Raw genomic sequence first — 12,832 nt, 5'->3', positions numbered from 1 at the left:
GCCACAGGGGAGCTAGCAACGAATTGACCAGGTGATGGAATTGCCCCGCCGCTACCAGGCATTGATAGCTTCAACGAGTAGCCACTGGCGCAACTCTGCGACTCTTTCTCCTTCATACCAGTTTCGCCCATAATACCTTTTACCTCTGATGTCGATATTCAAAATGGCTTCCTCTGTGTAAAGCGTCACGGCTTTGGCTGTGGCTCTTACCTAGGTAACACGCGACCATGGCGCGGAAACAACCCAGGACACTGACGTCGCCGACGAAAACCTCCAAGGATGACTCAAGCTTTCCGGGCCTCAAGCCTCCCGGCCCAGATGCGACGACTAAGACCGAGTATGAAGAGCAACAAAGGGACGAGATTATTGCTCTGCAAGCTATATATGCGGACGATTTCATCGAACATGTGGCGAATAGCGCCTGGAAGGTATTCCATCCTATGCTTCTCTTCTTTGCTGTCACATGCTGACTTACACCTACGTTTAGAAGTCCGACCCGTCTTTCGATATTCGAATAAAAGCTAGTGATGAAGATTTTGCCGTGACTCTCGGCTTTACTCTTACGGCGACGTATCCAAAGACACCCCCCGTACTGACTCTTAAAGGCCAAGGCTATTTGCGAGAGGTGACTCAGTTCAAGATCCAGAAGTTCCTAGAAACGCAGCCACGGGCCTTCGCTAAAGAGGCAGAAGTAATGGTTGATAAGATTGTCGAAGGTATTCGTGACATTCTTGAAGATGCAGCGCAAACAAAGGCGTCTGGCAAACAGCTGCCGTCGCTGGAAGAGGAGCGTGATAGGCACGAGGCAGCCTTGGCAAAGTTAGCGCAAGAACAACAAGAGAAAGAAAAGCGCCGCAAAGAGGAGGAAAAGAAAAAAGAAGAGAAGACTGCTGCTGAAGAGCTACAACAAGAGCTCCAGCGACAGAAGCAAAAAGCAAGAGAGTCGAGGTTCAGTCGCCACACAAATGGCTTGAGCCCTCACCGACCGTCTACGTCTTCTGCCTCGAACGTTGAGACGATTGATTTCGACCAATATTGCTCCGTGACTGACAATATGGGAAATACTTTGGCTTTTAGATCTGTTGCGTGTAAATCTGATCCTCGCGCTGGACCGGCTTCCACTGTTTTCACTGTGCGTCCAGTCCTTTCCAATGGTCAAGGCAATCAGCCATTAGCGTTGAAAGAAGTTGTCTTGCGTCCAAATGGCAAGGATCAGAAAGAGTTTAAGAAGCAATTGCAGTCACTGGAATCTCGGCTACAGGATCTAAAGATCGGTAACAAGATACACCATCGACATCTAGTCGACGTTTTCGACTACAAAGTTGAGAGCGGTACCGATGCTGATCGCGCTGCTGCTAATACGTGGACAGTGAGGATCCTCAGTCCATTGGCGGAGAGAGGCTCGCTAGAAGAACTGTTGGAGCTTGCGGGGCATCTTGAGATAGGAAAAGTGCGATCTTGGACGAGAGATCTCCTTGATGCGCTGAACTTTCTTCATAACAAGAACATAGCGCACCAAGATATTCATCCCAGGAACATTCTTCTTTTTAGGGAGTCTACTGGCGAAATTGTGCCCAAAATATCTGATGCGTCATACCAAAGAGAAATCCATAACCTCAGCTCTAAGAAGCAAGGTCCTTTGGGGTTCACCACAGCAAAGTCTGCCTATTGGCTACCACCAGAGATTGCCGCTGCTACGAAGGCCCAGTATACGTCCAAAGCTGATATCTGGGATTTTGGAGTTGTTTTTGTGCAAATGGTATTTGGCTTGGATGTGCTTCGCAAATACTCTTCTCCTAAGAATCTTATGGAGTCGAAGTTGTTTTCACAACCTTTCCAGGAACTGGTGAGCCGTTTCTTCAAGGACGACAGGCAGAAAAGACCGAGAGCATTTGAGCTTGGTGCTAGTGAGTTTCTTGCGACAGATGCTCCTGTCCTATTTGATGATACTTCTGCTATGCTGTCCCATACTCCTTCTCTGAATTCATTACAAGCTGTCCCTGTGAGACTCAGGCGAGATTCTATGACCAATAGATCAACAGTCTCTCGATACACAGAAGATTTTGTGGAAGAAGGAAGACTTGGCAAGGGCGGGTTTGGCGAAGTTGTCAAAGCTAGGAAAAAGTTGGATGGTCAGATATATGCCATTAAGAAAATTACACAACGTTCCCAAACGAGCCTTACGGAAATCTTGAAAGAGGTTCGCTTGCTCTCGCAACTTAGCCACCCTGCAGTCGTACGGTATTACAACACTTGGGTGGAAGAAATTCCCGACTCAACCGATACTGAGGGCGAAACGTCAACTGATGACTACACGGAGGATACTAGAGATACTGGCGCCGAATCTGCCGGTATTGATATCCAATTCGCTACAAGCACTGGCGGCTTGGACTTTATATCGTCCAACGCTGCAGTCGAATTCGACTACGACTCGGATGAGGACGAGGAAGATGAGGAAGAACATGATTTATCTGACGAGGAAGAGGATGATGACCAGAGCTCCATTATGGACTCTGTTGGTAACCGTGAAAAGCATTATGAGAAAGACAGACTAGCTGCCCTGCAACGACGTGCTCGAATGCACCGATCTTATCGGACTGTACTCTATATCTCAATGGAGTACTGTGAAAAACGAGTACGTATAAAGTATTCATGATTTTTGAGCAACTGCTTACTCTACACCTTAGACTCTAAGAGATCTCATTGCGCGGAAGCTATACAAAAACAACACAGAAATATGGCGTCTGTTTAGACAAATTCTCGAAGGCATGTCACACATTCATTCGCTGAGTATTGTTCATCGTGATCTCAAGCCAGAGAACATCTTCATTGCAAGCAGTACGGATGGCGTGGACAATATAAAGATTGGTGACTTTGGCTTGGCAACGAGCGGCCAATTTTCTGTGGATCGAGCCACTTTTAGTGGCTATGAGGCAGACGACATGACTAGGAGTATAGGGACGGCCTATTACTCGGCTCCAGAAGTTAGATCTGCATCTAATGGGCAATATAGCACCAAAGTTGATGTACGTTGCACACTTGTAACATGATTTGAGTCGTAGCCGATGCTGACTCGCTCACAGATGTATTCTCTCGGCATTATCTTCTTTGAGATGTGCTATTTACCCATGATGGGTATGCAAAAAGCCGATGTCCTTGGGCAGCTTCGACGACCTACTCCAGTACTTCCTTCGGATTTCAAGCCTGCGGATAAAACACAAACCGAAATTATACTATCGCTTGTCAACCACAGTCCCAAGGAACGACCATCCAGTGCTGATCTTCTCAAGAGTGGTAAATTACCAGTCCAGATGGAAAGCGAGACTATTAGACGCACCCTGGCAGGACTGGCAGATCCCAATTCGCCATATTATCAGAAAATGTTGTCTACGTTGTTTGCTCGGCCTGTGGAAGCGGCCAAGAATTTTGCCTGGGACATGAATGGCACCTCGCCCGGTGCTGCGGAGCTTCTAAACCAGAGCATCGTCAAGAATGAATTGGTAGCTATTTTCCGTCGTCATGGTGCTCTTGAAGCGACGAGGACTTCGATATATCCCAAGACTATGCATTATGCTGATAATGCTGTTCGACTTCTGGACTCTCACGGCACTGTTCTACAACTTCCTTATGATCTTACAATGGGGCATGCCCGAATGTTGGCGAAGCACTCGCAATCTCCTCCTTTGCAACGCACTTTTACATTTGGTAGCGTATTTAGGGACAAGCAAGACACGGGACAGCCTCAGATGTTTGGTGAAGTGGATTTTGACATTGTCACGATAGACACACTCGATCTTGCTTTGAAAGAGGCAGAAGTCTTGAAAGTCTTGGATGAGATTATTCACACATTCCCATCTTTGTCGTCATCTCAAATGTGCTTTCACATCGGACACTCGGATATTCTACAGCTAATTTTTGAGTTCTGTGGTATCCAGCCTTCATCCAGAAGGGCAGCTGCAGATGTGCTATCCAGGCTCAATATTCACAATCACACGTGGCAGAAGATTAGAATGGAGCTCCGGTCTCCTGCTGTGGGTATTTCAGCGACCAGTATTGATGAACTTCAGCGTTTTGATTTTCGAGGTAAGATGAGATTTCCTACGAGAATATTAACCAAAGAGATTAGTGTTGGTGCTAACAACATGTGCCAGATACACCAAACAAAGCATTTACAAAGTTGAGAGCGGTTTTCGAAGGTAGCGATATGTATCAACGTGCCGCATCAACAATTGCGCACCTCAAAGAAGTTGTCGAGTATACTAAACGATTGGGTGTCAACACCAAGATTTACCTCAACCCTCTGAACAGTCTCAAAGAAGGCTTTTATATCGGTGGCATCCTCTTCTCATGCATCTACGATAAAAAAGCCAAAGACGTCTTTGCCGCTGGCGGTCGGTATGACAACCTAATCAACGAACAGCGCCCTAAAATTGGAGGACAGTTTGAAAAACGCCATGCTGTCGGGTTCAGTCTAGCCTGGGAAAGGTTGGCGAAAGCGCCCAAGTCAGGTGGCTACTCATTCTTAAAGAAGAGTGAAGAAGACGTAAGCAGCATGTTTAGTAGCAAGCGTGTAAGTAACTATATAACCATGCATCTGGCTGTAATGTCCTACTCACACTGAGCAATAGTGCGACATATTGGTAGCAAGTTTTGACGCCGGCATTCTCCGATCTTCTGGTATTGAAGTATTACGGCTACTCTGGGCACACGATATAAGTGCGGAGCTTGCCAAGGACTCGAGATCTCCAGAAGATTTAATGTCGAAACATCGGGATGAAAACTACTGTTGGATTATCATCATCAAGCAGGATTCTATGCTAAAAATCAAAACTGTGGGAAAGAAAGACGTACCGGACGTAGATCTTCCTATGGCACAGCTGTTTTCTTGGCTAAAACCTGAGATTCGAGACCGAGACGCCAGATCCGCAGCAAAGTTTCGTGGAACACCCGAGCCTGCGACGCAACAAGGCGAGAGGGATTCCGAACAGGAAGTCAAGATCATGGTTGCCCAAACTAAGAGCAAGAAATTTAACCGACGCACAGTGGTGGAACAAGCACAAATCACTGCAGCTGCTCTGATGAACTCATTTCTTGAAGGACCTGTTTTGGCTATCGAGACTAGCGACCATCTGATGGAGCTCGTACAGGAAACCAGTATATCCGACCCAGAGAGCTGGCGAAAGGCGGAACAGAGTGTGACAACCTCGGAAAAGAAATATATCCGCGACATTCGCGACCAGCTCACTACTTGGAGGCGGAAGTATGAAACAAAGAATGGCTCCAAGCATTCGTTCTTATACAACTTCCGGTCAGGCACTTGCATGTACTATGATTTATCAGGATGAGCGATGAGGAAGATTTGTACGCATAATGTGATAAATATTTGTTGATGCAGCATAGACTGCTATTTAGTACGAGTACGAGAAGTTATCAATTATTACTCTTAACTAGTGATTGCTCCCCTATTTAGAAGCACTGTGGTTAGCCTCGCCGTTCAATGCCACCTCCATGTACTACCACACCAAAGCTGAAGGATTCAGCCGCATCTGCACCACCGAGACACCGAGAGCTGATCGTGCCATTTCCTTCGTAGCACTGCTTCTGATTAGCGCTGTATATATTTTTAGGAGCCTATGAAACGAGAATTAGCCAGTCCCTTGCAGCGGTTGGTGCAGTTGATGCGAGCTGAATGGATTCATATGGATCTGCATATCTAGCATTTTGGCACTGGTTGGTCCCCCTGCTTTGCAAGTTCAACTAGTAAAATTGGTGGCCTTTTCTCTCATCTTCTTTTCTTTTCTTTTTTTCCTTCGGTGGCTGATCTGACCTCATCCTTGATAAATACAGTAAGTGCTAGATTGCAGCCGGTATGCTAGTAGCATTCGGGCTACTCCGTAGTGTTAGACTAATAGATTCCTGAAAGACATCTACACAGTGCTGGTGGAATCAAATCTTCCCTTGAATGCACGATTCGTATTGAACAGCAATGCAATGCCGGCTAATTACGACTATTGCTCCGTATCACACTCAATTATTACCTCTCAGTACGTATCTCGTACCGCATGGTCCCTTTCCCCCCTCTCGTCTGAGACGATTCAGGAAACTGGCCATCGCGGCTAAATGAGTACCTATCAAGTACCTTTTGGCGATCAACTCATACGATGTGTACTTTTGTGAGACCTGCGAGTGGTAATCGCAGTTGATACGCGCCCAAACATCGATCAACCCTAAGACAGTGCTAAGCCCAAGCAAGGAACTCCCTCCCATGCTGGCGGGACCCAAGGAAGCGCTGGCCGCTTTGGAGGCGAGAGTCAGCGCCTTCACCGCCCGGTAATTGCGGCAGTCACCTGCTGCAGCCACCTGATGCCGTCACCTCTTTGCTTCGGGCCCGGCTGAGTTTCGGAAATTCCCTTTCATCTTTCAATCTCTTTGGGAGCCGGCAACTTTGTTCTCTTTCTATTTTTTCCCTTCATTTTGGATCTCTGTTGCGTACACGCCTATTCGTTTTCCCTGCTTTGCTTTTGGACAACAAGATCAAGCCTCTGCTGTTCCTGGCCGTCACTCGCCTTCTTTGTCCTGTTCGCCTCCTTCACCCTTCATCCTCTCCCCGGTTGTTACCGACAGTCACCTACCAAACACGGCTGCTCTCGTGACATTTTCTTCTCAGCCAGTTGTAACGAATAGAAGTGAGGAGAGAAAAGGTCCTCCGTATTGACAGACCTTTTGAGTCAACCAATACTTCGAATTCGATCGAAAAGACCATTCTTTCATACTAGCATAGCGGCATCATGGCCCAGAAACGTCTCATGCAAGAGCTGCGGGCTCTCCAGAAGGAAAAATGGGTAGATATCACAGTAAGTACTTCCAGATTGTTTAAACTATAACAAGATATCTTTCTCACTATTTCAGACGGACGAAACCAACCTCCTCAAGTGGAAAATTGGACTCTGGGTCGTAAATCCCGACAGCGTTTGGCACGGAGCGTTTCTCAAGGTAAGACGCCCTACACCAATTATCTCGCAATGCGCTTGTCCTGGTAAGAGTGCGATGAGTGACTAACATGGAGCCTTAGGCCGAGATGAGATTCCCTGCCGACTATCCCTACCAGCCACCAGTCTTCAAATTCATCACTCCCAGCATCATCCATCCCAACGTGTACCTTGACGGCAACCTCTGCATTTCCATTCTACACAAGCCAGGCGAAGATGAGCAGTCTGGCGAACTGGCAAGTGAGCGATGGAATGTCCTCCATGGAGTTGAATCGGTCCTCCGATCCGTTCTCCTGCTAATGGATGACCCCGAAATTAATTCGGCTGCCAATGTCGATGCTAGTGTTTTGTACAGAGACAACCGCGTTCAATACGACAGGCTGGCAAGAGCCGTAGTGGAAGAGACACAGAAAAGCACTCCAGAAGGTGCGCATATGCCTTCGATGGCCGAACTGTCTCCAGTCCCAATAAAACCGGTCGATGATGACGCAGACTTTTGGAACATGACAGACGAGGAGGAAGATTTTGGCGGGAGCGATAGCGATGAGAATATGGAGGACGACTTTGACGATGACTTCGAAGACGAGGATGATAAATGAGCTGTGAAGCACGAGAAGACTCCACGAGCTGCTCTGCTCACATCTCGGACCGTTTATTGAGAGCGAGCGAGCAAAAAGTCGGATAGCATCGCGACATGCCATTATCGATTAGCATTTCCTGCCTATGTAGCAGTTCTCTTTTAGCGGCGTTTGGCGACATCTTCCCTACCCATGCATGGAACGGTCTAAGGGAAGTTTTGGTGTCATGGCGCGGCATCTCTCTACTCTGGAGCCACGGGAATGATACACTATTGCTTTCAGTTTCTTGTTTTCTGTAGCTTTGGATTTTTTTTGGGTCATTTGGTTTATGAGGCTTTCTATTTTCATTAGCGGGATTATCGTTTATTATAGCTTGAGTCTTAACAGTCGTTCGCATTTATATAGAAGGCAGAAGCGTATAGACGCGTTGTGGTACCAAGCATAAACACTTTTCTTTCTTTCTCTATTACTTCTAAAGTTAAGTACAATGCTCTTTAAAGCGTGTAATTAAAGATACAGTTCTTCCTAGCTGCTAGTACCTGGTACTCATAGTTACGTGTAATAGTTACGTGGCAGAGATTACCCACTGGGGGAAGCGTATGCTCAATCACTTGATGTGAAAAGCCGCGTAATCCGTAGTGAATAGCATTTGCCAGACAGGCAACAGATATAGTGCTATTGTGCAGAAGTGGCTATCACGGTAAAGGGTATAAATAAGCTGCCTGATCGCTTTCGCTTTTGCCAGCGACTTCCGTGAGGCCTATGGAGTACTCTGCACTGCTATCCACACCAAGACCAATATACGCAGGTACCTGAAAGTGCCGCTAGTGTCAGCATAATAACCTGCGCTGCTAGTACAGCCCCTCTATCCCGCTCAGCCTAGTATAGCTGCCCGCAGCTTATCTTATCGCCCCGGCATAGTCCCTGGACTGACGTTTGGCCACAGCGGGACAACGACATAGCAGCACCATCATCAACCACATTCTTAGGCGCCCCATACTCCATATCCAAGAGCTTGCATATCCTCGACTTGTGTAGCTTGGCCGCGCCGCTTCTTTAACGCCTTATTGCTTAACTCGCTTTGCTCTCACTTTTCGCTTCATCCATACCTTTGTTCATGTCTTTTGCCCGTGGACGACGACGTTTCTGGGGCTAGGGTCAGCTGTCCCGCCCTGTTGAACGAGAGGCCGGTCCCAGAAATCGCACTTCCATTTCGGCCCCAGCATTCTTCTGCTACGGCATTCTCATAGCTATCTGAGTAGAGCTTGGGACTGCTGTCATTTGTGATGGCTTCCATGGAACCTTCCGAAGATGAGGTCTCGCAAGTCGTTGACTTTGCGGGCCTCAACCCCGTCGATGATCGTACCATGATCATGAACGCACTGAGGGTTTGTTTGCACCTCGTCACCGGCTTACTTCGACGAATTTTAGGATGCTAAATGTAGCTCCTCTTGTAGAATAATAACCGCAATGTTGAAACTGTTGTTATGCAATACTTTGACAACTCCGAGTCGGTATGTTGCAATACCACTCCACTTGGATGAAGTGGACGGAATGGAGCAGATGCTGACTTACATCGTCGCAGTTCCGACAAAAATATGCGTTGGCCTGGAATGAATCAATGTTTTCAGCAGATAGAGACGGCACGACTGGTAACAACACAGGCATATGTAGGGACAGGCCAGCTATCCGCGGCGTGAGGCAAGAGGAAATGGTGGCTGACGCTCTTGGCAGCATTTCACATCGAATCGCTAGAAGGCAACGACATCATACAGGGAGTTACGCCACCTCCCCCTACCTACCCTATTGGAGCTCCATCAAGACCCCCATCACGATCGAATAACAGATCTCCACTCGGTAATATGCTTGACTGGACTGCGGCAGACGCAGCTGGTAGTACTCTGCTCTTCGCATAGGGAAGATGACGTTCTGACAATGCTAATAGTAGGTCCTACTATGCACTCGCAAGAAGAAGACGATATGCAACGAGCCTTGCGAGAATCGGCAGAAGAAGCAGGGTTTTCTCTGCCTGCACAAGAGTCTGGGGTTATGGACCACTCTACCTCAACGCCGTACTTTGGCCCTGCGAACCGCTCCGATTACGATCAGAGCAACTGGGCTATGGTCCCTGTTGCGCCGCTAAAGGCAAAGCTATCAAGCGCTCCTACGCCTTCCCAAAGAAAGCGAGATCCCGAAGTTCCCGCATTCATTGTCCAAGGATCTAGCTCAGTCGGCAACCACAGCTTGGGCGGCTTACTAACCATTCTTCACGAAATTCCCTTGGCGAGAAATGTTTTTCTACAGTGCGGCGTTCCTGCGGCCTCTTATGGATTTAATAGCCAGTGGTGGAATGGGCAAGAAATCCTGCCTCCAAATGTTTTACGCCAAATGCACTCTGAGAACTCGACATGGGGTGACGACAACTATGAGACACCGAGGCCAAACTTTGAAGAAGAAATACATCGGCTCATGGCTTTCCTCGATTCGACGGAGAGAAGTTACGGAACCGTTAATACACTAACTGAGTTACTTTCTGGCGCAAGTAATGGAGTAGAAAAGGAATTCTACGAACGCTTGGGTCAAGTAAATGGCGAGATTCTGGGGCCATTGTATCAAGAGGCATCTCTCGTTAATGTTAGTGGTGACGACGTGGGCGATAACAGTTATGAGAATGCGAGGTTTGGATTACTGGTAATCGACCATAGGCGGACTGATTACGCTCACATCAAAACACTCTACGAGGCCCTTGATCATTTGATGTGGGGTGACGTGCTGTCATGGGCGGATCCCAATGAGACGTCAAAGATGGCCATGTTCCAGACCATGGGCGAAGTGCTTGTTATTAAGATCGGCAGCGAAGGCCCTCCCGAATCGTTTGAAATTCCCGAGGTCTTTTTTCCCGAGCGATATCTGGCTAGCCGTAAGGAGGAAGCTAGACGAATAATGACCGCTTGGTGCAAGACTAAAAATGACATCGACAGAGTGACAACGGAAGAGCGACGGCTACAGGAATGGCACAATGACTGGAACCAGCTGTCTCTTGATAAGAGTGAAATGATCTCCAAAGCTAAGGATCAGTGGCAGGCTTTCTTTAATTACCTAGAGACTGCTGGGCAATTTCAAGGAATGGAGGCTTCGGCGTTCGATATCAACAAGTATCCTGATTACCGGACTGCTCCTTGTCAGATGAATGACGAGCAGGTTAAGCACTCGCAGCAAGTGAATGAGGTGCTCCTTCTGACAGAGCGAATATTGTCCGACATAGAAACAAAGACTGAGGGTAGGAAAGACTGCTCTCCATGTTTACACAGTAGAGTTTAAGATCGATTACTGATACTAAGCTATTTAGATCTCCGTGCTCAGCTGGAGCAAATCCAAGCCAAGCAGCGCTTCCTTGGTAGACTTCTGACGAAGGAAGATAAGCCAGGCCGGCCAAAGCCGATGACGTGCAAGAAGTATCTTCTTCGGGGTATAGCAACTGACAAGAATATTGTTTATGTCTGCCAGCGAGTTCCCTCGCCGTTGGTGGAGTTGGAGAGCTTAGACGCGCCGACTGACCAGTGGTGGCGATTGGAACTTTGCCTCGAGGAGGACGAGCCAGTCAAATCAGAGGTAACCCCCTTTTTGCTTCACATCTACCAATTTCTACAGCTGGTCCGAACTGATGCTAATTTACTTGTTTACAGAAAATCGATATTGAGCGAGTTTTGAGAAACGTATGGTACGAAACAAAGACGCCGCTGCTTCTATATGCCACTGAAGAAGCAGTTTCGACACCAAGGACACCACTGTCGGATGCCTTGAACATGTTTGCCAAGTCGGATAATAAGGCATTCCGACAAGAGCTTAGACAGCCTACCACTGACAGTGGAGAGGAAAGGATTCGTGTATCCGTGGATCCTATCTCGCCCTCCAAGAGAAAACATCGAGACAGTATGGATTCGATGAATAGCAACAGGGCATCTATCGGCAGCGAGGATAGAGATCCATTTGCAAGTGTATTTGACGGACAGTTAGAAGAAGCGCAGATGGAACTGATAGATATGTCTGGAAGCAAGCCGGAGCATGCCAGGGGCTCCGACTCTGAAAGTAAATTTGGAGATCACGGAATCTCTGCACAGATGAATGTCGAGTCTGCAACTCTGACCCCAGACACGCTGGCAGCAGACGAAGGCGAACCGCAACGGCCAACACCTCCGTCTCTTGAAGCCAGCCAGTCAAACGACGTTAACAATATGATGGATACAAGCATAGATAAGGGTCCGGAGATGCAAGAACGAGCTCGACCACTGACATTTGTACGACCCTCACAAGCGAGCGACGGGGGTAGAGACTTGATCATGGACATGGAAATACCGGATGTACATGAATAACCGCTCTACTTCGGCAATGCATGACCATGAGAGCATGACATTTGGTATTTGGTGTACAAGTCTATTGTCAAAGATAGAAAAGTTAGGGGAGGAAAGAGAAGAATCGAGGACAATGGCGGTCGTGATACCACGGAAGAGAAAAGGAAAACGCTGGTATGACACGGGATGTTTGGTGGTCCTTTGTATATGGGGTGAACTGGGTAGGCCGACTGTCTACTCATGTTATCAGTTGATACTATAGCATATTTAAGCGGGCTTTTCTGAGACCTTTAATGATATTATGCTTATTGTTTGAGGTGATGTTGCTGTTGATGCCAAGAATGCTAGTATATAGTGTAGAGGGCACAGCTATTGTTACTCTATTGCCTATTGTTGAATATAAAAACTCACTTTGTTATATATTATTACTATCAATTGTTCAACAGCATGTATTGATGATTTAGCGGTACCTCCATTGGGCTCGTGATCTTTCGTAGTTTGGGTATAGCGAGGTTGAGGCATGGAAGCTTCTAGAAGCTTCTATGAGACCATGTTGGACCCTGCCGCAACGCTGCGTATGTTGCGCAGAATACAGTAGCGCTTTAATGTTTTAGAGATTTAACAATGTCTACTTTTGATATGGATACCCTTATTTTAGCTGCTTCTTTAGGCGCTTTAGTCTGATGATCCAGAGGCATGTACTCCGTACTCGTACGAGAATGCACGTTCTATTACGAACACCATTTTATATCGGGTGCATGTGAGCCATACTACTAAAGCTTGTGTGAATGTGCGGGCAGGGGTCCAAGATGGGGTAACTCGTCAACGATTTATGAGGGATAGATGCAGGGGTAAAAAAACCCTTTGTCCGTTTATAGTGAATACATCGTGACGTGGCTGGGGCGGTATTATT

At 47.3% G+C, this 12,832-nt stretch overlaps 3 protein-coding genes across 3 annotated transcripts; all 3 read left to right on the top strand.

Moving 5' to 3' along the window:
- Positions 1–7: 7 nt before the first annotated feature.
- On the top strand, positions 8–5,918 carry GGI43DRAFT_402135 (serine/threonine-protein kinase GCN2). The gene is made up of 6 exons (XM_083205648.1): positions 8–428; positions 488–2,635; positions 2,688–3,026; positions 3,084–4,083; positions 4,152–4,570; positions 4,629–5,918. Exons 1-6 carry the CDS (start codon positions 228–230, stop codon positions 5,343–5,345), a joined length of 4,824 nt encoding a protein of 1,607 aa, XP_083061573.1. The 5' UTR covers positions 8–227; the 3' UTR covers positions 5,346–5,918.
- Positions 5,919–6,454: 536 nt separating this feature from the next.
- On the top strand, positions 6,455–7,607 carry GGI43DRAFT_342406 (ubiquitin-conjugating enzyme/RWD-like protein). The gene is made up of 3 exons (XM_083202151.1): positions 6,455–6,854; positions 6,910–6,993; positions 7,073–7,607. The coding sequence occupies exons 1-3, from the start codon at positions 6,789–6,791 to the stop codon at positions 7,586–7,588; spliced, it is 666 nt and encodes a 221-aa protein (XP_083061572.1). The 5' UTR covers positions 6,455–6,788; the 3' UTR covers positions 7,589–7,607.
- A 1,246-nt stretch (positions 7,608–8,853) lies between these two features.
- GGI43DRAFT_433452 (uncharacterized protein) lies at positions 8,854–12,353 on the top strand (the record flags this gene model as incomplete). The annotated part of the gene is made up of 7 exons (XM_083209748.1): positions 8,854–8,955; positions 9,025–9,081; positions 9,153–9,237; positions 9,302–9,463; positions 9,513–10,847; positions 10,917–11,167; positions 11,254–12,353. The coding sequence occupies 7 exons, from the start codon at positions 8,854–8,856 to the stop codon at positions 11,938–11,940; spliced, it is 2,679 nt and encodes an 892-aa protein (XP_083061571.1). The 3' UTR covers positions 11,941–12,353.
- Positions 12,354–12,832: the final 479 nt, after the last annotated feature.

The sequence above is a fragment of the Trichoderma evansii genome (assembly GCF_050947405.1).
Source record: "Trichoderma evansii strain SZMC 28006 chromosome Unknown GGI43scaffold_7, whole genome shotgun sequence".
NCBI classification, from domain to species: domain Eukaryota; kingdom Fungi; phylum Ascomycota; class Sordariomycetes; order Hypocreales; family Hypocreaceae; genus Trichoderma; species Trichoderma evansii.
This window is presented reverse-complemented; position numbering and strand designations above follow the sequence as displayed.